The sequence below is a fragment of the Molothrus aeneus genome, chromosome 20 (genome assembly GCF_037042795.1).
Source record: "Molothrus aeneus isolate 106 chromosome 20, BPBGC_Maene_1.0, whole genome shotgun sequence".
Lineage (NCBI taxonomy): Eukaryota > Metazoa > Chordata > Aves > Passeriformes > Icteridae > Molothrus > Molothrus aeneus.
The window spans coordinates 2,019,309-2,042,968 of record NC_089665.1 but is presented as its reverse complement, the minus strand read 5'-3'; the positions used below and the strand labels follow the sequence as shown (position 1 = coordinate 2,042,968).

Sequence of the window (23,660 nt, the reverse complement as noted above, 5' to 3'; positions counted from 1 at the left end):
GTACTTTGCCTTCCACAAAGCCAGGCAGCTTCAAGAAGAACACTTCATGCTCTGCAGTGGAGGCTGGCATTGCTCAGCACTTCCTCTGCACTGGCTCCAAGGTGAGGTTTTTGCTAACTCAGGCTGCACAGGCTCCAGCAGTTTCTGGACTGTTCTGCACAAGTGTAACGTGTTCTGGCACAGTATTGGAGTGACAAAACAGAGCAGGGAGGGGCTGACATGGCTGAGAATACCAGGTCATGTCTGAAAAACATGAAATAAATGAATAGCAATCAATTGCTCTGATGCTCATCTCCATGTATGACACCAGATTTTACCAGCTCAACAGCTGGCACCAGTCTTAGATTTCCTCCACCTCCAGCTTGTCTTTGCTGTGGGGCATTGAGGGGGCCATGGCACCACATTGTTTCAGGAATTATCATTATTTCCTGTATCCTTATAACACAGGGTGCTCACTAAAGCCCAATTTTCAGGAGTGCTCAGCTGCTGAAATCAATGAAGGCTGTGCTTCATTAGAGAAAGTGCTCAGAGGAGCCAAGTTCTCTGAAAAATCAAATCTCAGGTGTTTCCCAATGAATGTTTAAAATTAGCAGATGTTTCTGACCTAGACATGTCAGGACTGTTATTGCCACCTATAAAATGGGAATAGTGAAATACCTTTGGCAAAACAAGTGTAAAATGGGCCGTTGGTATTTGTCAGAGCATCTATCTGATGCTATCAGGAGGAGCTGTACAGAAAAGCCCTTGAGGAAATTAATCATTGTGCTTTCAGACGGGCTGTGAATGGAGTGCCAGTAAACAAGGCCTAGGTCCACACTATGGACAAAGAGGAGCAAACAAAATCCTGAGTGGTTGCTCATTAGCTGAACACCTTCCATTCTGTGTAGGGAAATAGGAGCATGGGATCATGTAATTAAAGATTGTATCTTGGCATGCATGCACAAGAGGCCTGAATTAAGGTGGTGGCTGCAGCCTTAATCCTGGCCTTTCATAACTTCCAAGCCCTTGACTTTGTAACCTCAATAATGTTGCCTTAATGTATTTCTGTGTGCAGTTTAAATCAGGAGCTGAAAAGGCACCTTCTGTTTATCAATGCTATTGTTAACAAATGGTTTTGGGATGAAAAATCAAAGCAATCTCTTTGCCACAGAAGGGCTTTCACACAACATATCTGGAGCAGACAGCAACTTGCTCTGCTGTTGTTTTCCTTCCTCTGCACCCATCCAGCACCCCCAGCCTGGCACTGCCTTTCATCCCCTCTCTGCTGCACAACACTGAACCACTTTGTTTTCAGATTCCAGAGAGATGCAGGAGGCAATGGATTGCAACTTTATGCAATCAAAGCAAACAAAACAAGATTAAACCTTTCTGTGGAGGTCTTGTGCCTTGAAGGAATTGCTGGCATTAATGTATGGGCTACTGCACCCAATATAGCTGACATCACACCTCTCTTCACCAGTCCCTTGTCTTTTAAAATACCATAACAGTGACATGAGAATCCTTTTCTCTTCTGCATTGTGCTTTACACCTGCTTTCCTTTTCCCCTGGTGTATTTTAGGAGTGTTTGCAATTTTTTTCCCCCTAGAAAAATGCTTTTGAGAACCTAGTCATTCATCAGAAGAATACACAGTACATTTAACTATTTTATCTGGAAGTAAATTAATGGTTATAACAAGCATCTCATTTTATTTTCTGGTTTTGATTAGAAGGACTGGTCAGTGCATTATTTTCAGACCTTTACATCATGAGAGAGGTATTGAAGATTAGGGGCATTTTCATCCATCAGCTGTAAAAATTCTCCAGTGTAACAGAAACACAGAAGGAGTTGATGGAGACTGCCAAGATGTGATGGCAAATTGGGTACCCAGATTAGCAGTGTTTGTGCAGGTTTGGGTTGGGTTTGGGTTGGATTTATGCAGGTTTGGGTTCATTTTCTGCAGGTTTGGGTTGGGTTTGGGGTTGATTTGTGCAGGTTTGGGTTGGGTTTGTGCAGGTTTGGGTTCAGTTTTTGTGTGTTGCTGTCCTGGATTCTCAGCTAATGATTCCCCCTGTGTGATCCTTCCCTGTGAGGGAGATGCCCCTGCATCCCTGGCAGTGCCCAAGGCCAGGCTGGACAGGGCTTGGAGCAGCCTGGGGCAGTGGGAGGTGTCCCTGCCATGGCAGGGGTGGGATGGGATCTGTTTTAAGGTCCCTCCCAACCCAAACCCTTCTGGGATTCTGTGCTGGCCAAGCTGTAGGGTTTCTCTCAGCTGTACCCTGCAGGAATCCTAATTTCTTGCAAGCTGACCCTCTGTACCCAGTGCAGGGGGTCAGTGTGGGGTGGTGGTTCTGCCATGGTTTCTGGTTCTGTGCTGTTCCCTTTGGCTGTTTTTACTTCCCCCATGTCCATCCCATCCCTCAGAGCTGCTGCAGCTGACAGCAGGCTCGGGATGAAACTGGGAAAGAATTCCAAATTGACTTTTGTAGCTACTGAAAATGTATTTTTTTTCCCTTAATTAGCTTCTCCCTTCTGCACTAGTGTCCCCCATCAAATGTGAATTGTTTGTACCTTGAAAGGCTCCAGAAGTTCCTCTCTTACATTCTGTTTGGCACAGACCTTTGCATGTCTGAGTAGTGAACAGGGCAGACTGTTCAAGCTTGATTTTCTAAATACTGTGTTTAAAGTGGAGTATTACACTGGTAGTTCATAACTGTTTGATGTTTTAAAAAATGTCTAATTTCTTTATAATTTATTCTTGGAGTGAAGGATAAACTGTTGGGCTCTGATATAAAGCTGCAAAAGAATTTAGCAAGAACCTGAGGAGGAAATAATTGGAATATAGTTGTAGACTGTTAGAATTGTAATTTGGTTTAACTAGCACTGCAGTGTAAACTGCTCCTGTTTTTAATAATTAGTTTTTAAATGTTGTATTTTACTGAGGTCACATTCAGTGCAAATTCGGAAAATAAGTTTTTACAACATTGGAATTGTAGTAGTGATAATCCACAAGGATGGTTTGGAAAGGTCAAGGCTTGAAATCCCTGAGCAGCACCTGAAATGTTCATCCAAGGAAATTTCTGCAGCAGTGTATTTGCTACACACCGTGCTTACAGTGTTGGTTTTCATCCAGCATTCCCAGAGAAAAATCCTGAAATAAGGAGTGGAACATTGTTCCCATGCAGCTGTTCATTCCCATGCAGCTGTTCATTCCCATGCAGCTGTTCCCATCCAGCTGTTCATTCCCATGCAGTTGTTCCCGTGCAGCTGTTCCCATGCAGCTGTTCATTCCCATGCAGCTGTTCATTCCCATGCAGCTGTTCCCATCCAGCTGTTCATTCCCATGCAGTTGTTCCCGTGCAGCTGTTCCCATGCAGCTGTTCATTCCCATGCAGTTGTTCCCATGCAGCTGTTCCCATGCAGCTGTTCCCATGCAGCTGTTCCCATGCAATTGTTCCCGTGTAGCTGTTCCCATGCAGTGGTTCCCATGCAGCTGTTCCCCTGCAGCTGTTCCCGTGCAGCTGTTCCCGTGCAGCTGTTCCCATGCAGTTGTTCATTCCCATGCAGCTGTTCCCATGCAGTTGTTCACATGCAGTTGTTCCCATGCAGCTGTTCCCGTGCAGCTGTTCCCATGCAGCTGTTCATTCCCATGCAGCTGTTCATTCCCATGCAGCTGTTCCCATGCAGCTGTTCCCATGCAGCTGTTCCCGTGCAGTTGTTCCCATGCAGCTGTTCCCATGCAGCTGTTCACATGCAGTTGTTCCTGTGCAGCTGTTCCCGTGTAGCTGTTCCCATGCAATTGTTCCCGTGTAGCTGTTCCCGTGCAGTGGTTCCCATGCAGCTGTTCCCGTGCAGCTGTTCCCGTGCAGCTGTTCCCATGCAGCTGTTCCCATGCAGCTGTTCATTCCCATGCAGCTGTTCCCATGCAGCTGTTCCCATGCAGCTGTTCCCGTGCAGTTGTTCCCATGCAGCTGTTCCCATGCAGCTGTTCCCGTGCAGTGGTTCCCATGCAGTTGTTCCCGTGTAGCTGTTCCCGTGCAGTTGTTCCCATGCAGCTGTTCACATGCAGCTGTTCACATGCAGTTGTTCACATGCAGCTGTTCACATGCAGTTGTTCCTGTGCAGCTGTTCCCGTGTAGCTGTTCCCGTGCAGTGGTTCCCATGCAGTTGTTCCCGTGTAGCTGTTCCCATGCAGTTGTTCCCATGCAATTATTCCCATGCAGCTGTTCCCATGCAGTTTTTAAGGTGTTGTCAGAGGGCAGGGGTGGGAAGGAAGGGCAGTGATGGGCTGGCTCTGGGGGTCCAAGGGGATGATGAGTGCACCCCAGTAAGCCCTGCTCTGCTGCCACTGAGGGTTTGATGTTTAATCAGGGAGTTGTCATTTTATGTAGCAAGAAGATGGACTTTGCTGAAATAAATGAGGCACAGCTCCCTGAGAGACCTGATGAGAATGCAGTGTGTCCTTCAAGCCTCCTCCCATGAGCAATGGTCTGGTGGAGGCAGATCATTGATGCTCTGGGGGCTGCTTCTCTCCCTGGGCTGGGGCAAGGCTGTGCTGAGGCTGTGGGTGCTGACCAGAGCCAGGTGATTGCAGTGCCCTGCCAGGCAGGAGCCAGCTCAGCACCACAGGCCCCTCCCTGCCAGGGCACCCACAGCACCATCAGCCTGATTAATGTGCCCAATAGAAATAAAACAAATGGAAATTTTTTTAGATTATACAGTACACTCATAAATATTAATGCACTTTAGTATTGAATTGCGTGTAATTACATATTTATACATTTAAGTCACCTTCCTGATACACTTAAGGCACTTTACTGATGAAAGATATCTCTGAAAGAGAAGGTTTTAAACTGTGCCTAATATGTTTGTAGGATTTACTGAATAATGTGTGAGCTTGTATGCTGGCAGGAGAGGAGAAAAACCTCCATTAGAGACTGAAAGTGTTCATGGGCTCTGCTCAGGCTGAATCCACTCCTTGGGTAGTGCTGAAAAATCTGTCTCGACATGAAATATTGCTACATCTTCTTATCTATGTAGATAAGGTCTGTGCAGTCCTGTCACCTTAGAGTAATTACAGCTTATTACTCTAATCATGATGATGCCTGAAGACTGTAATTAAGATTGTGCTGGCTAATGTACTAGCACACGGCATGGTACAGCTATTGTCCTATCTAAACAAGGCAGAGATAAAAATGGGAAGAGGGAGAAAGGGCAGAAGTGGGGAAGTGATTTATGCAGGGCTGTGGTTCCCAGCCAAGCCCTGCCTCCACAGAGCCTGGGGGCTCCACGGAGCAGAACCTGAGACAAGCCTGGGGGAATCCATAAAATCAGAGGGGTTTGGGAAAGCTGCAGAAGGCAGGCCCCAGAGACAGCAGAACTGGGATTGGTGCAGCAGCCATGAGATTGGGCAGCAGAAAAATTATGAAAGAAGTAGAAAAGTAAGGACAAATGGAACAACGGTCTGTGTATTAATGCTTGTCTAGAATAACTCCCTAAGCTACAGAAAAGTTTATCTAGTGAGATATTAGGAAGTTCTAAGCTTAATAACGGAGCTCTGTGCATTGTGTTTGAGGGCTCACAAGCAGGTATTGTATTTGAAATAAGCAAGCATTGTTTGACTAAAGGTACCTGTGCTTATAGTGGTTGGATAGAATTACTGTCAATGTGCTTTTGCTTTGTGGGATTGGTCAAAAAACTTATAAAGTGACTTGTAAAATTGAGTTCTTGGTCTCAAGACCAAGAACTGCCTGGGATGTGAGCTGCTGGCATCTTCCCATTGCCATAACCATGGAATGAGGCTGGTGCTGGAAAATCAAACAGCTCAAGGCACGTTCCCAGCAGTCCTGTCCCGTTTTTGATTTGTACACAGACCCCAGCTGGGGGTAAATCCCAGGCAGTTTCCACCTCAAACACCAGGAGAACATCCTGGGAGAGCTCTATTCAAGCTACTTTTAATGCATCTTGTCCACCTGTGTCTAAGTTTTATTCTTTTATCATGTCCTCTTGCATATCCTCATCTAGTCTGCAGATAAAGAATTATTTAACACAATTTAACACACATTTCTATGCACACATTTATTTTCAGGCCAAGTCGTGTCTCTGTTGAAATCCATGAGAGGCTCAACCCCACAGGTCCCTCCCAAGGGGTTTGATCCCCAGAGCTCTGTAGTGTCAGCTGGTGAAAAGCAGACAGCTCTTCTGGAGGAACAGGGCTGTCTAAACACCAATCCTTATGGCTAAATTTCACAGCAAGCCCACTCACCAAACAGGATTTAAGGTCCCTTTCACAAGCCAGGCACATCTGGAGCTCCTTGGTGTCTTTTTGCTTTGAGCAGAAGAGGAACATTCCTGAACTTTGAACACTCCTGCCAGTGCTTCCTTCTGCCTTGGGAGGTGCCTTTCCCTCCAGGCTGGGGAAGGCTTTGTGCATTTGGTGTCCCTCATCTTGCCACAGGTGTGTGAGCAGATTCCTTCCTGCCAGCTCTCCTGGGCTCCAGGTTCTTTAGGTGTTTCTGGCAATTTGTGAAGCCTCGTGCAGTTGTGTGGAGCAAGGCTCTGAGGAAGGGTCATCCCAGGTACATCCACAGTGATCTGCTGAGTCTGACCCATCTCCCACCCCCCTTAAAGCTAATAGGACCAGTTATTTCTTGATGGAACTGCCTGGCCCCTTTAGACATTTTATAAGCTTCTGGAAGCCTGCCACTGTTTCACTTAGATCACTCACAGCTGGGAGAAAAATCCCACAAAAGCTACTTAGTCATTAGAAGAATTTTTTTTTTTCTCCAGAAAGTTTCCCCTTTGTTCACTCCTTCAGCCTTTCACATTTACAGTGAATCCTCTTGAATAGTGTTTGTGTCTACAAACATGAGCTCTGTGTTTTAACAGAAGTCTTTGCTGGTATAATGTTCTACTCATAAAACACTGGATTTTTTTATGCTGAAAAAAAGAATGGTTAGCATCATGATAGCTATCCAAAGTTACAAATCAGTTCTAACATAAAATATCTGCTGTTTTATAACCTGCCCTTGCTGTCCAGGAGGTCCAGGGGTGTTTGTGGATGCTGTAGTTTCACAAAGCTGTTGATGGGGAGCACTGGTGAAGTGATTCCTGCACTTGAGAATTTGCCTGCCTGCATTTATAGTGTGCAGCTAAACCTAAAACCTTCCTGGGAAGGGAGGCAGAAGGTGTGCTGAGCAAAAAAGGGTTGGTCCTGCTTTTAATTTCCTTGGGCAGCTCCACAGGATCCCTCTGCTTGTGCACAAGGAGATCCCAAAGCATTTTAGGAAGATCAGTGCTAACCCTGAGCTCTTTCTCAGTAGGGGCAGGGAGGGACCAGTGAGCTGACACAGGAGGTTTCTTAAATTACTGTGTTGTGGCTAAGGATGCTCCAATTCTCTTTCATGGGGTTGGATAAGGCTCCTGACATTTTGGATAGGAATAACACTGTGAAGAAAAACCTTGGGAAAAGTTCTGTGGTGTCTTAGGTGAAGAAAAGGTAGAAAAAATGTCTTGTAGCTTCTGTTCATTACTCTTATCTTTAATGCCTGTAAAATCATTCCCTTTGCTAAATATCAAATTTGAACAATGACTGTCTTCAGTTTAATTAATCATCTCATTGGTTTCAGTTATGAATTTTGTGAAGCTCTTGTGTTTTAGAGAGTCATTTAGGGAGCAGTCTTTAATTAAAGCCAAACTGCTTTTTGCCTTTAGGCATGTTTTTTGCATAAAAAGGTGCCATAATTTGAATTATATTCTCCTGAGCCTCAGTCTTTATGTGACACAGGGCCCAATAGCCCTTCCTGCTGTCAGTTACAATATTAAGTGACTGTAAACAACAGCTGAAAGGCTCACAAGATTACCCAGCACCTTATGGTGGGCATGGAAGCTTCTGGCCCAAGCCAGGCACGTTAGCAGAGAGTGCTGAGAGCACAGCCCTGCTTCAGCCACCTCCCCTCCCAGGGCAGCACCAGACCCCACTGGGCAGCTCCAGGAGTGGATGTGACTCTGCACATTGCATTTATTGGATGCAGAATCTGCACTGTAATTAACATCTTCTCAATAGCTTCTCATTCTTCTCTCCTAATGAATTCTCCAGCCTCCTCTTCCTCTGCCTGTAATTCTGTGCTGTTGAAAAAGATTTGTTTCAAGTAGCATTTATCTGAAATGAAAATAGGGATTCTGTGTGTTGCAGGTTATTTGTAAGAAAACAGCTGTGGGCTAAGTGACACAACTCACAATTGTGTTACAGGAGTGGAGTATTTTTATAGACAGACATTGATTCTGGGGGTTAAAGGGTCAGTGACAGAGTTTTCAAATACAAGTTGCTTTTTTCGTGCACTTTTCACCCCTCTCCCTGAGACTTGGAAATCTACTGCTTAAGTCAGGCTTGAGGGAAGCATGCCCTGAAGTCAATGGAGATTCATTGGCCCTAATTGGATTTAGGTCAGCTCGTGCCTTGGCTTCTCAAATACAAGAAGTAATAAGAATAAATATTGAAAAGTCAAGCATTGTTTAGATCAAAGCAGATTGTTAATTTAAGCATGATAAACAAATGCTGCCTTCTAAATGTGTGCTCTCTTGATACATGAGATGCTTATGAGAATTGAGGTTGGCTGTATGAAGTCTCAAGGGGGATGTGTCTCCTTCCATGCATTCACTTCATCCTGCCAATTTTATTTAGCATTTTCCTATCTTTTGATTCAGAGGACATCAGTGAAGGGTGGGTTTGTTCCTTTTCTGGTGACTGCAGCATTGCCCTGAGAGTGCTTTGAGGACACCTGCAACCAAACCAGGGCTGTTGTTTGACCACGGTGTTTTTCTCCTCCCTCTGCAGAAGGACATAGCTCTGAAACCTCAGGAACGTGTGGAGAAGCGACAGAATCCTCTAGCCAAGAAGAAAAGGGAAGCACTTACCAATGGGCTGTCATACCTTCCAAAAAAGAACAGGCTCCACCACCACCAGTACAGCTCGGACCGGGAAAATGACCGAAACCTGTGCCAGCACCTTGGGAAAAGGAAGAAGTTACCCAAGGGCCTCAGACAGGTGGGAGACAAGTTCCCTTCTGCGGGGAGGGAGGGCTCTGCCCGTTGGTTCATGGTATGTAGAAGCCAATTTCTCATTTTGTGGGATTGTTTATTTTAATGCTTTTGTGGTTGTTTCAGTGTTGAGCTCTTGGCTGCGACGTGGTGCAGTGTCCTACCACTGAAATGGGAGAGCAAGTGGTGCATCTGATTAATAAAGGTGTAAAAGTGAGAGGAGCTTTCCACAGGCTGGCTGTGAGACTGTCAGGGCAAACAAATGAGGTCTCTCTGTGGGTGCAAGGCCAATTTTGTCCTCTAAAGACCTTCTTGTCTTCAGGCTTTGTACACTGTAGAGAGCCCTCTGAACATCCAGGGTGAGGTGAGGCAATTGCAAGAAGGGCAGCTGTTAATCAGGGCAAAGCTGATTAGAGTGTGAGGAGCTCATTTGTGAGGTGTCAGTGGTGCTGGTGTCTGCTCCCCTGGGTTACTGATCACCCACCCTGAGCAAGAATGTCTGCTTTCCCAGCTGTGGTGGGAGTGAGCAGGCGACAGCCAGGATTGCAAAGCTGCAGGCTGAAAACATTGGATTTGTCTTCATGACTGTGCAGTGTTGTGTTTGTTGTGCTTTTTAAGGAAGAAAGTGTGACAAGTGTGATTTCTATGATGCTGATGATAGTACATAGTAATAGGGACTAGGTCAGCTTTTGCCTGTATTTCAGTGATATTAATGACTCTTGAACCAAAATTTAAACGTTTAATGGGGATGGTTGATATTCATGGAATCAGTTTTCATCCTTGTTTAGTGCAGACCAAACCTTGCTTTGCAGAGAAACTTGTAGCAAATAGTGAGAATTCACTGCTTCTCATTTTGTGAGTTCAGGGAGAAGGAAGGAACATTGAGGATGACAAGTGTGCTGAGTTGTATTCAATTTTGATATGCAGAGTTAGAGAAGCTGGGAAGAAATAGGTTTTCATGATAATTTTGAAGCCTATATGTTAAGCTGTATATAGGAATATAGTAAGAGATTATACAGTTCTTTAGCAGAGCAAAGAAATTGTAAAATGCCTGTTCTACACTATCAGCTGTTAAAGGTGTTTTTTCTGATTTAATTTTACTTGGTATTTCAAAGGAAGGTGGGGAAAATTCTTCAGGATAGCAGATGCAATGATTCCATTACCAGAAGATATTGAAGGTTGCTGTGTTTCCTTGACTGTTTCCTGTGTTCACCTCTGTGGGCTCTGTTTTGGTCTGTCAGACTGATTGTGTGCACTGAGAACTCTCCTAGTGGGGCCTAATGCCAGGTGGAACCTTTCTGCCCAGAATTTCATCTGTGAAGGAAATTGCCCATCCTGCTGATGGAGATGATTTGTGAGGTTGTGGTTTTGGGAATGAATATGCATTGGCCTGGAAGGTATTGAGTTGACAAATGTCATGGAAAATGCTTTTCCTTTGAGCTGATAAATGAGTACTCTGCCTAATTCCTAAGGCATAAGACTGAGAGGAAGTAAAGTATCTTGCTCAATATAAATGTAATGCATTTGGTAGGGTAGAGCTTCTCAGATAAGAACATTTAAGTCTTATGAACAGTTTAGGTGCTGACAAACACATACAGTTTTGGCACTTAACATGGAAAAAAGATGTCATGGAAAAGACTGCAGAGTTCTTTGGAAAGACATGCATAAAAATACAAAGAGTTTTGGGTAAGCATTTTCTGACCTCTTTCAAGACAAACGGTGAAGAGCACAAAAGAAGGAGGAGATTGTTAAGCTCTGAGCATGGTTTTTTTTTCTGATCATGTTACACTCTTCCTCCTCAGAGACTCTAGGCTGCACACCTCGGGTTGCTTTCCCCACCCAGGTCCATCCCACTGAATCCCTGGGCTCCTGAAGGGGAAGTAGATTTGCTTGTCAACCTTCTCTGACAGCAGTGACCAAGAGCTGGGGCCACTGTGCTTTGTGTGTGACACAGCAGGAGTGCCCTCACCTAAAGTTCAGGAGGCTTCTGCATGTATACAGTGTCCTTGCTATATTAGGGCTTTATATTTGATATACAAACAATTTATCCTCTCCTGTCCCTGGGGGAATCCTGGACTGTCACCTGTGGTTACTGTAACTGGATGGCAGGATGCAATCTCAGAGCTGCCACTTGCATTCCTGTGCTTGCATAAGACCCTGGCTGCAGTCTGTCCTTGCTGGGAAACGTTTCATACCTGGAGAGCTCACTCATAGTTTCTCCAGTGGTTAACAGTCCTGTTGGAAATGCTTTCCTGTGAAATCTGTTATCTGCTGGAAGTAACTCTCACTGAAGGATTTAGGGTTTGAAACTCCCTTGTCAAACAGATTAAGTTGAAGTCAGCTATTGAAAGCATTGCTAATTAGTTTTCAGAGAAAATCCTTGCAGTATTCATCCAGGTATTTATCCAGCTCTGCTGAAATGCCTACAGGTTTATTGAAATCCAGAAAATGTGAAACTGTAGGTTAATTAAGGCTCATATTTTACTAGCAAGAAGACTTTTGAACTCTGCTTTGTGAGCTTTTATAAATGTACTTATTAAATGCCTCAAGGAAATTTTAGTTGGCGTTAAGCAAACATAAGACTCATCAGAATATTTCTCCAGCTTTTTAAATTTAATTTCCTTTACGTTAATTGGTGATGGCATGTTTTTATGTGCTTTCTGTAAAAATCATTTGGAAATCTTAAAGTGAACATTTTAAAGTAGTAAAAGGGTGGCAAACATTTTTAAATGGGTTTTAATGAGATTTTATTCCTCGAGGTCTGAGCACAGTGGGGCATACCAGGAAACAATGAGCTTTCAGGGCAGAAGGAGTGTTGAGAGTATTTTGATAATGAGGGGGAAGGATCATTTCTCTTTGTTCAGTGGGTGTGTGATTTGAAAGGAGCAGAAGACAGTGACTCGTGCTACCTCCACCATTTCCTTCACTGTTTTTCTTCATCTGGTGGGAGGTTCTTGCATCTTCTTGCAGAAGAGGATCATCTCTGGATATGCTTCTAAAGCAGCAGTGTGTGTGTAGGGCAAGGGGTGCCTTGGCTGGCTCATGTGTGCACAAGAGCCAGCAGCTGCTGGGCTCTGCCTTCACCACCTGACTCCAGAAACGCTTCCAGAATATCAAATCCCAATCCCAGATACTGCAGGAGTGCAGAGAAGGAGACAACTGGTAATAAATAGGAGGCAGGTGATAAATAGAGAGAAGAAAACTCATGATGGAGAAATGAATTGGGAGGTAAATTATAATGAGATAAAGGAAAAATGGCAAGAACAGCAGCAGAAGACACACTGCTGACTCTGGCAGTCCCCAGCTACAGGTGTTATAAACCACTGGCTTTCACCTCGTGGTCCATTACATGAATCAATTAAAGGGGAGGGAGGGGAGTGCTGCAGCTGTTCCATCTCAGAATCAAGTCCACGATTCCCTTGGCAGTCTCACCCTGAATCTACACATCCTAAATTTGAGACTGCTGAGCCTTTGGGTGGCTGATGTGGACAGCCATCATTGTCCCCTGCCATCCTCACTCGAGAGCACCAGGTGGTTCTGTGGTGATGCAGTGCCAGCACTCTCGTCCCCTGCTGCAGAGGTGCTCGTGAGCCTCAGTGCAGCAAAGCAGCGCTGCAGAGGGTGAAACGCCCGTGTGGCTGAGCCTGTCCTGGGCCAGGGTGCCTGGTGCAGCTTCAGCCCTGCTGCCCAGGGCGCCTGCTGGAGCTCCCAGATCCAGGGTGGCTGGTGCAGCTCCCAGATCCAGGGTGCCTGCTGCAGCTCCCAGCACCCAGGGTGGCTGGTGCAGCTCCCAGCCCTGCAGCTCCCAGCCCTGCATCCAGGGTGCCTGCTGCAGCTCCCTGCATCCAGCGTGGCTGGTGCAGCTCCCAGCCCTGCAGCTCCCAGCCCTGCATCCAGGGCATTGGTGCAGCTCCCAGCCCTGCATCCAGGGTGCCTGCTGCAGCTCCCAGCATCCAGCGTGGGAGAGGTATAATTCAATGGCTCCCAGCCCTGCATCCAGGGTGGCTGGTGCAGCTCTGAGCCCTGCATCTCCCAGCCCTGCATCCAGGGTGGCTGGTGCAGCTCCCAGCCCTGCATCCAGGGTGGCTGGTGCAGCTCCCAGCCCTGTTGCCCAGGGTGGCTGGTGCAGCTCCCAGCCCTGCATCCGGGGTGCCGGGTGCAGCTCCCAGCCCTGTTGCCAAGGGTGGCTGGGTGGCTGGTGCAGCTCCCAGCCCCGGCGCTGCCAGCCCCGCTGCCCAGGGCTCCGGGCTGCCCCGCACGGCGCAGGGAGCGCAGCAGATGGGCCGCATTGTCACCGGCACTGTGATCCCGGCGAGAGCTCGCTGTGCTGACAAGCGATTTACAATGTGCTATTTACAGTTTGGGTTTGCAGGCTCTCAATGACATCTGAGTGCTCTTTAGCAACTGCTTTCATTACTACTTTTCGAAGAGCTGCTAATTGAAAATGAAGTTGTGGGTGGGCTCTGGGAGAGCAGCAGCAGCCACGAGGACCATACACAGCCACAGAAATGTTTCATTTCTTGGACTCCCTACTGGAGCTCTGGGCAAGGGATGAAATGGGGATGTGTTTGTGCAGTGTGAGGTCAGACACCTTGGAAATCCTGCCTGCAGCACACATCACCCGGAGTGAGTGATAAAGGCTTGAACCTCCTTGAACACAGCTGCTGGGATTTGGGATTCCTGTACTGGCAGCCGATGGATTTCAGTGACTATAAAACTTCTAAAGATCAGGAAGGAACCTGGGCTGTGAAACTACCTTGTGCAGGGCAGCACAGGGGATTAGAAGCTGTATGTGGGATTTTTGGGCTGGTTTTGCACTGCTGGAGGTCTGGCTTTGTATCAAGTGACAGGAAACATCAGAACTGACTGGTAAAATGTGGGACAAAGTCACACACATGCCTTGGGAATAGTACCAGCCAGGATTGGGTCAGCAGGGATATGGCCACACATTGATGGAAAGGGAGATAATGTTCCCATTCTGTATGTAAAGGAAGAAGTTGCTTGGTTTAGGGTTTTTTTCAGATTCAAGATGCTAGAGCAGACACTTTGAAATGAGTGGATTTGCTGGTTGTGCTGCAGCCTACACGGCGTGGTTTGATTCTGTGCCAGTGTTGCAAAAGTCTGAAGGCACCTACAACAAGTGTCACCAGCAGCAGGACCTGCAGGGGCCACTGGTTTAACAAAACTGTGTTGGTATCATGTCACTCAAAGCACTGGTCATTAATCTAGCACATCAAACAACATTTAATTTGGAAAATAACCCATGAAACAATGAAAAAAAACCAGATTACAGCTCTGAAAGAATAGAAAGGGCCATGTCTGGGTAACTGTGCTTTGAGGTTACATCACAGCAGGAGTGGGTGCAGTGATACACTGGGAGATGTTCATGTGATAAAAGGGATGGGTAGATCTGGGCTTTGGGAACCCTTTGTAGGATAGAAAAGGGGAAAGAGATGTGTGGGGAAGAAATGAAGAGGTGAGGCTTTGCAGAGGTGTAGGCTGGGCTGTGTGGGGTTTTTGAGGGGTGAATGTTACACACGGTGTGCAAACAGAGGGGGATGCCTAGAGAGGGGGCAGGTTCTGTGAGCCAATATCCTCTGTCTCTGCTAAGGTCCAGCTCAGTTTATCCAGTCCACCATGTGCTGTGGAAATGCTGAGTGCTTCATGCTGGCCAGTTGGTAATTCCACCCTTGGCAGGGACCCACACTTTATTTTCACACATGCACAGTGTGTGGATTCCTGGCTGTGTGGGAGCATGTGCTGAAAGCTGGGCTGCCATTCAGTCCCCTTCTCGTTTCCCGTTTGGAAAGCGCCGTGGGTGACAAACAGTGCTTGAATTACAAGCATTTTGTGATTCTCAACTGCTGTTTGCCTCTGATCAGAGGCCACAGAAATCTCCAGCTGCACTTAACCCGCAGCCACCGTATCCAGTGCGTCATCTGTGAAGGCACCCAGCTGCTCAAAAGCATCCAAACAACTTCTGGGCCCTGATAATATATAATTGAGCTCAATGGGCACAGAAAAGACTGTTGTTCTCTGCAGAAAGGACTGAAAAATGATGTGTGTGGCTTCGTGTGCCTGTTGTTCTGTGCTGCACATCCCCCCTGGCTTCCCCGAGCTCCTGAATGGGCGCGTTGGATTCCAGGAGAGCAACACAAAGCCAGGCTCAGGGAGTGCAGAGCTGGTCCCAGGACGCTGCTCTGGGCTGGGCAGGGCTGTGCTCAGCCAGCACAAGCCCCTGCAGTCACTGCTCAGTGCTCAGGGAGCTGCCACTCCACCCAATGCTCGCCCACAGTGATGTGTCACAGGCGTCCCCCCTCATAATCACCAGTTTCACCTGCAATTTTTCAATAAGCCATTGAATTATACCTCTCTAAATGATACACTGCAAATCCAGCAGGTCCTAATTGCTAATGATGGTTCTGAAAGACTTTCATTTGACTGTAATTAGGTTTGCAAGCAATCAGCTGCCCTTATCAGGATGGAAACACATATAATGTAAAATACAGGCTGGTGGGAAGGGAGCATTTTCTTAAAAGGAGGAGTGGAGAGGAAGATGTTTTATTAGCAGAAGCTGTGACATATTTTAACACCTTGAAAACATCATGTGTGAAATTAATTCTGCTCAGTATTATACCATCTGGCAATGTTATTGTTCTGTATATATTGCCATGTAAGTGTGCTTTTTTCGTCTGGGTATGAGCCTGTGTTTGAAATAGTAATCATGAGTCAAATTGATTACTCAGGATGTTATCCCTGCTAGAAGGCTTAAAAATACATTTTGGGAAGTCCCAGGGACTCAAAATGGCTTCTCCATGGAGAGCTTCCCTTGCAGGGCTGATGAGGGTGGAAGAAAAGGGCCTGGTTTTTGTCATGCCCCTGTGCTGTGAATGAGTGTATGTGCCCAAAGGTAACAGGAGCTCTACCCAGCTAGTGTTTATTAATGCTGAAGTAGCAGATGCCTGTGTCTCAGCCTCAGAAGCCTGTATTTGGTGTGATGGTTTGATCCTGTGTGTGTGCTGCTCTCTCTGTGCACTGCCCAGCTCAGAGCCTGCTGTGTGTGAGCAGCTTCAGCACCAGTGCAGGCACAGAGGCCCCAGGTGCAGACCCAGAACAATACAAGCTTAAAACTTGGTTAGAGGCTGGTCTGGCCACTCTGGGTGAAATATCAGCTGCTGGGCAGTGTGGTCTGTCCCTTAACCAGGACTCAGAAAGGCCATGAGCACCTGACATGGGGACTGTGATTGCTGTGGTGCTTCTGGCTGGTGGAGCTTGTGCAGCCAAGGAGGAGCGTGGAGGAACTCGGGTCACATCTGGACACAGGAATAGGCAGTGGGATATTAAGATCCCCCCCACTTCTCTCAGGCTGATGGTGTGAGCTGCTCACCCCTGGGCTGAGGCACAGGAAGGGTTTCTGTGCCTCGTGTGCTTGTGCCTGCCGTCGCTGTTGGGTTGAGTGTGATCAGGCTTGCAAGAAAATGAGCAATGTTGGCATGTTTTTATTTCTAATGCAAATATTGCCACTCTCTCTGCTCTGCCCTGCTGCATTTCACTTTGTCTTTTGGCTCCAGCTTGCTCTGAGATAGAGTTGCAGAGATGTCACCATGCTGTTACCTGACCAGGCAATGCTGTGGCAGAGGAAGGGCCCCTGTGTGTACCTCCCACAAACTCCCAGCAAATTCCAACTGAAAAAAGGAGATTAGAAACAGCCACTTTTGGGCTAACCTAATTATATTAATCAATTAGACATCTTGAGAATTTTAGTTAAAAAAAAATAGTTTATTGTGCACAGAGCAGCTATTGTCTCTCAGGATTATCTTTTTTTCTTTTAATGTTGGCACCCTACTTTAATTGAAAACTTAAATGATTGTTAAATGTGCCAGGAAGTGAACCATATTTTAAATGCTCAATGCAATCAATTGCTGTCTTAAAAGTTTCCATGCATGTTACCAGTAAGGAATTAAACAAAAAATTAATTTTGACTGAGTCTGCCTGGAGATAAATTAAATGCTAGTTTAAGTATTATAAGACAGTATAATAAAGTGACCATTTTTAATTTAAAAAGGAAGTCACCCAGAACTTTTTAAAATATTTTTTTTGTATTCTAGAAATAAATGTAGGCCAAGTCTTTGAACCTATGGGTTTGCCTGCAGATTAATTGTAACTCGAATGTGAGGATGTACTTCTGTGCTTATGTTACTGGATTCTTGTTTTTTCCTCTGCAAACTCAGTTTTCAGCAGGGCAGGAGGCATGGGAGTGATGGATTTGGCTGTGGCTCCCAGCAGCACAGGCTGGGTTTGCAGCATTGCTGTGCTGCAGGGGCATAGAGAGGCTGGGGTGCCCCACTGTGGGTGCTGGGAGCAGCCTCAGGAGCATTTCAGCCTCCCATGGATGCTTAAACTCCTGCTTAGGCTTTTGTAGCCTTAGTCCAGCTCCTGAGTGCTGTAACTCCATGGATTCAGGGGCACAGACCTGGGCCATGGCTTTGAGGAATGTCCAAGGACACTTTGAAGGTGTCAGTGAAGAGCAGTGAGAGGAGCTGTTCCTTTCCCTAGGGGGTGCAAAAGCCTCCCTGGCTGGCCTTCCCAAGTTTTCTGGTTTTCTGTCTCTGGGTAGCCTAAAGGCAGCACTCCTGCTTTTAGAGCTGCTCCATTCCAGTCCCTTGGATGTGGAGGGAGGCTGTGACTGCCCCGGGGCTGAGCAGCTGCCCTTGGGGCTGGGATTTATCACAAGTGGGGAGCCGAGGGCAGGGGGGTGGCAGTGTGCAGTAAATCCCTGTGAAATTCCAGCACCGAGCTCACACAGTTGCTCTCATGGTTTGCAGGGCTTTGGGGGCCATGGGCAGTTTTGGAGCTTTCCCTGTATTTAGCCTGGCTGGCTCTGGCCAGCCCCAGCCTGTGTCCCCAGCATGGCATTGCTGGGGGAAACAGGATGCACTTCTAAACTTTAAATTATTGATAATTTCCTCAGCCTGGAGAAAGTTGTTCTCTGCTTTGTGGAGTTTCAAAAGTTGTAATGCTGCGATTTTATAAAATCAAAACATCTTAATTTGTGCCCAAACCCACTAATTTGGAATAAACTTTTAAATCTAAGTCCCACATTTCCTATGTTTAATGGTTTCTCAACAGTATATGAGCTCTGTGCACTAGGAAGGCCTTCTCTGTTACTAGCAAAGTGTGCCATAGGTGATTGTTGTTGTGATTGTTTTCTCTAAGCTTGCTGTACTCTTGGATAATTCCAATGGATATTTGGATCAGGGGTGGAGCCAGCTGAAGAACACAGTGTGGCCATTACTGTGTAAGGCCACAACTCCTAAAACAGATAAACTAAACTTCTCCTTTCCTCCTGACCTTTCCCTGCAACAATTTTTGCTGCTCAGCATTAAAATACAGTGAGGTTCTATGAGCCAAAATGAAAGAGTTACCCTTAAGAATTTTTATTCAATTTGCTACAAGAATACAAACATTTTTAGAGAAGATTGACTGCAGAAGTTACTGTGGGTTTGTGTTTCCAGTGCTGTTGGAAGTTTGTCTCTAATATCAGCAACACTGTAACAAGCTGTGACAAAATCCCTACTCCTGATGTGTCTAATTCCCCATTTTTTATAGACAGTGTAAGATCAGTTTCAGATTTATCCATCTGTATTGGACCAGCTATTGGAGACTATTGAAATGAGTCACTCTGTTGTGAGTGGCTTCCTTGAGAAAACCTAACTTGTAGCAAAGTTCTCCCTTACTCAGGAGGGTGCAGGAGCCTGTTAGGGGCCGTAGCTGCTCCCCTGGGGTCTGCCTTCCTCCTCTGCTGGGCTCTGGGAGATGGAGGCACCTCCGTGAAGAAAATGCAAGTCTCCACTTTCTCCAATTAAAGAATTGCTATTGCAGTTTAATCACAATTCCTCCTAGCATGGAAGACACCAGAAGGCTGTGTTCTTTGTTATCCAGCAAAACAAAGACACAGGAACAGAGTGTTGGTCTTTCTAGATCTGTCCATGCTGAACATCCTGAGACACCTCAGATCTATTGAAGGTAAAGTTTGACAAAATGTGACAGAGGTGTAAACTAGTGCAGGAGGTTAAGCCTTCAACCCAAAGCCTGCTGAGATTCTGCAAGAAATCGTTGGAGAAGGAAGCAGGAACATAATTGGTTTGCAGGCAGAAGTTGATTTAGGTCATATAAAAAGCCATGGGCCATTGCAGTCTCTGACAGCAAAAACTGAGTCACTGACCTCAAAGTTCCCATGTCCTGTGTGCCCTTTCCCACGTGGTGGAGTTACAAATGGTTGTAATGGACCTGTGGGCTTAAGAAAGAAGAATCAAGTTCCCTCTCATGCAACTCTTTTCTGCATGACCAGAGAAACAGGAGAGAAACCCCCAAGTTTGCTCATCAAATGCTGTCAAGTCTAAGCCCTGCTAACCTTGTTTCCAGGCTCAAGTCCTTAAATCAATAAAAATAATAAGCTAAGAATGGGTGTAGAACTGGAAGCTGAGGTTTGATAACTTTCCTTGTGATTTCAGGTTGGCTTTTTCTAAATATGTTAATAAAAAATATTTCAGTCATAAAGCCAGGTGGATTGTCTCCTAGCCCTTGGAAGCAGCAGATATTTGGCATATGAAGTTTTTCTGTGGTACTTTTATTTTTGCCAACCATGCTCATCATTTCCTTCTGAACAGGTTTTTGTCTGATCTAGTTGAACAAAAAAATCTCCTAATTTTATAAATGAAATAAGACTTGAGTACTCAAAGCATGCAGAGAGTTAATAAAAATGGAAATTCTGTTAAAATCACTAATCAATCTGTTTAATGTTTTATTGTCTCCCCTCCCCCCAACACATGTTCTTTTCTTGTAAAGCACCTTATTGCTTCCTGCTTGTTTACCACCTCTTAGCAAGTCAAGCAGCATTCAAATTGCTTTGATGTTAATTATATAACCTGCTCAATAGGGTTTGCTAGGTGAAGGAAAATAGCTCCTATGTTTAAGAAAATAAATTAATATCCAGACAAGTGCTCTGTGCTTTGGTTCTGAAGAAGGAAATGACAGGATACTGATGACTTAGTGTTGTGTTGTCAAATAAAAGCTATATTTGGGTGGCACGATGCTCTCAGTTTGCAAGATTTGATACTGGTTGTCTTCACTTCTGATGATACAGAATGATGTGCTGAGGACTGATCCTGCTAACTGGAAAAGGAGTGAGTTTCCATATCTCCTGTGCCAAAGTAAAAGATTCAGGAGCAGGGATTGTGCCTTAGCCCACAGAAGCTGTTCCTAAGGAGTCCTTTGGATGCTGGGTTATCCCAGCTGCTCCCCTGCTCCTGCTCTGGACTCTGGCCCAGCCCGAGCTGCCCTTACTCAATTCAGTTCAGGTGCTGCTGGCATTAACATTTGAGCTGTAGCTCAGGCTGAGGATTTCCAAAAAATACTCTTAGAGTGTAGCAAAGCCTGGAGCAGCCTCTGCATGAACTGCCAGGAGCTCAGTCGGTGTCCGGACGCGGTCCCTGCGAGGGCACGGCCGCGGTGCCGGGCTGGAGCTGCACCGGACCTGCCCCACAGCCCCCAGCTCATCCTGCATGGAAGTGCTGTTTCATCAGGAACAACTTGTCTACCAACCCCTAATCAAGGCAGATAGGTTTAATTGGAGAATTTGCACAGAGTTTGGAGATGTGCAGATGAAAGGTTGTACCTGTGTGATGAATGAATATTAATAATTCCTAATGCAAAGCGCTGGAGCCACCGCAGCTGACGGGATTTGTGTGGAATGAGTGGATGTGTGGAATTCCTGGCAGCTCCCAGGGAGCAGTGCAAGCCTTCAGCTTATTAATGGCATTGTCCTTATAAATCAGTAACAGTGCAGGGAGGGAGGCTGCATTGTGGATCATTACAAAATGCTTTGCAAAGATCTGAAGTCAGATTTGTGGTCTGATGCTTCCTGTAAGAGGTGCAGTGTTTTTCATGATGGAAAGAGTTTATGTGCAGTACTGAGGCTTGTGCTTCCAATGTTTTAAATGAACCTGTGCTTTAATATGCAATAAATACTGAAAACGATCCCTTCAAACTTTATTCATTATCATAATGATATATTTTGATATAATCATTACTGGTAGGCTATTACTGGTCTAAATCATGTACCAGAGGGTGTGTTGTTTCCAGAAGGAGTGAGTGTCAGGAGATTTTTGTACTGTTTTAGAGTGATCATAAAGCATTTCCAGGAGTGGAGCTGTATGAGACTGTAACATTGCTTAGGGGGAAAGAGATCTTACCTATCAATAGCAATGCAAGGCTTGTAATTTTAAGTCTTTCTAATTTAAATCATGAAAATCTGTTTTTCATGAATAATTCAGGACTCTGATTTAGTAGAATTATTTCCAGCCCATGTATATTAAGCAGCCAACCTGCTATGCCAGCTCTGTTTTCAGACACTGTTGATGGGGGGTTTCTCTTTCCTGCAGAAATGATCATCTTTGTCTCTTAGAAAATAAAGCTGCTGTGGTATTTTGTTCTTTTGATTGCACGAGGATTTTGCTTTAAACCTTGTAGGCTAAAATTCAAGCTGAAGAAAAATAAAGCTCTTACTACAGGAGCTCCTAGAATTAAATTTGGAGAGAATAAACCTTGTACTATATCCATTAGGAAAATGGCAGTATTCTTCCATTTCCTGATGTTATTCAATTACTTACCCCGCTTCCTGCTTTTAGCGTAAACTGTATATTTTAGCTCATGACCTTTGACAGCAAATTGAATCACAAGTGGAGATGCAATGAAAGTCGGTTTTTTAAAAGACTCTAAAAACATGGGTGTGTAGGAAATTTGGGATTTTGTTTTGTTGTTTGTTTTGAGGGTTTTTTTTTTAATAAACCTCACAGTGGATTTTGTAATAAAATGCATTTTGCTTGGAAAAAAGGAAATTGAAGTTAATGTCCTTCCTTCTTTGCCCTGGAGAAAGCACAGCCTGCATAGCTGCTCTTGTTAGTGCTTGTCTGCTGAAATTAGCATTGCATATTTTTGTTAATACCAATAAAAGCGGAGTTTGTTTAATTTAGAATCAAACCCTTGTTTGGATTGGATTAGCACTTTAAGAAAAATATTTAACTTGTAAAGTGATGCAACACAGGTCGATCTAATCTTTAGCTCCTCCAAGACTGTAGCTCATTTACAAGCTTTAGATCCTTCTATTTCCCTTACACTTGTGAATAGTGTTAACACATTAAAAAACCCCAAACCAGTGTATTTATCTGAACCTTTCCAACACAGGCACCCCAAACCATACAGGAACCATCAGTAATGAGGTCAGTGCTGTCCAGCCATGCCCAGTTCCCTGATCCTGATGGAATTTCTCACACATGGTGTTCCCTGAGCTTTTCTATTAATTATTGAGTGAGAGTTTAGTGGGGTTTAGCTTTTTTTGGACCAGAACGCATTCATGTCACTGTTCCCCCCAAATTCGTCATTTTTACTAATCCTGTGTCTCTATAGAGGAATGACATTTTGAGGGGAGTAAGAGCCCTTTGTTGTGTTTAGAACTTGCCTTGGATTGAACTTGAGCAGAGCTTGAATTTAGGACAAAACTCAGGAGATGTCTTAATTTTATGTAAAGCAGTGGAGACTTTCCTGCAAGAGCAGCCTGCCCCTTGCTCCCACTGTAGTGCTGTTCACTTGCATTGGAAGTAAAATCTCTTTTTCTACGACATGCAAAATTTTCAGGTCTGCACACAGGGCTGAGTTGTATCCTGGTGCCTCTTGGGGCTTTGCTAGGAGAGAGCCTGGCTTTTCTGTGCATCCATGTGTCTAAGCTGGTAGCAGAGCTTTGCTGCTTCTCTTGTGTTGTTCTGCAGGCTGTTCCAAGATAACACTGAATTCTTTCTTGTTCTGGCTGCAGCAATGCCAAGTGTTTGTTGAACATCTGTCAGTGTGTTCACATTATTAACCTAACTTCTGCTCGTTTATGTTAATGAAAACATTTGAGCTCCATAACAAGCCTGTGTAGCAGTTCCTCACGCCATCAGTCCCACTGACACCCAGCTGAGTGCTGCCACAGTCCAAGCCCACCTGGCAGAGCATTGGCAGAGGTGTTGCTGCACTCTGTGCTGCCCAGCCTGCAGCGTGCCACTGCTTACTGCTCGTATTTAATCTCTAAAGCATCATCATATTATGGGGCAAGTAAAGAAAATAAGTGAAATGGACAGCAGAAATTCCAGATTTGGCATCTGTACTCAGCTGGGTGTGGTCTGTCCCCCCATTGTGGTTCCATGCTGGCTCTCACGTGCATTGAGGAACACAGGCAACACAAAGCTGATGAGGTCAGAACCCAGCCCAAAAAAATCCCAAATCATTTAACTCTGCTCAGATCTGCCAGGGAGGCAGGCAGGTCCCTTTGGTCCAAGGCTGTGGGATCTGCATCCTTGGACCATCCACCTCTCCCCTGAGCAGCCAGATCTCTCCTGAATAAGCCTTGCTTGGAGTGGGGCTTGGCTGAGGTCACCCCCGAGGGCCCCTCCAACCCAAAGCAAAGTTGTGTCACACTGAGTGAGTAAGTTCTGGAACAGAAACTGCTGTCCACTGCAGTTCCTTGGGGTCTGCTCTGGGGCTGTTACTGTAACATGGAGAACAAGCACTGCAGGGGCCAGCTGAGGGAATGGTCCTGCAGTTGGGT

General features: G+C 45.6%; 1 protein-coding gene across 2 annotated transcripts in view; it reads left to right on the top strand.

The window, feature by feature from the left end:
* AUTS2 (activator of transcription and developmental regulator AUTS2) overlaps positions 1 to 23,660 on the top strand; it is an 805,862-nt gene that overhangs the window by 212,320 nt on the left and 569,882 nt on the right. For both annotated transcript variants that reach the window (XM_066563240.1, XM_066563239.1), the window contains exon 2: positions 8,814 to 9,023. In XM_066563240.1, the coding sequence (XP_066419337.1) occupies positions 8,814 to 9,023 (210 nt within the window). The remainder of the gene's footprint in view (positions 1 to 8,813; positions 9,024 to 23,660) is intronic.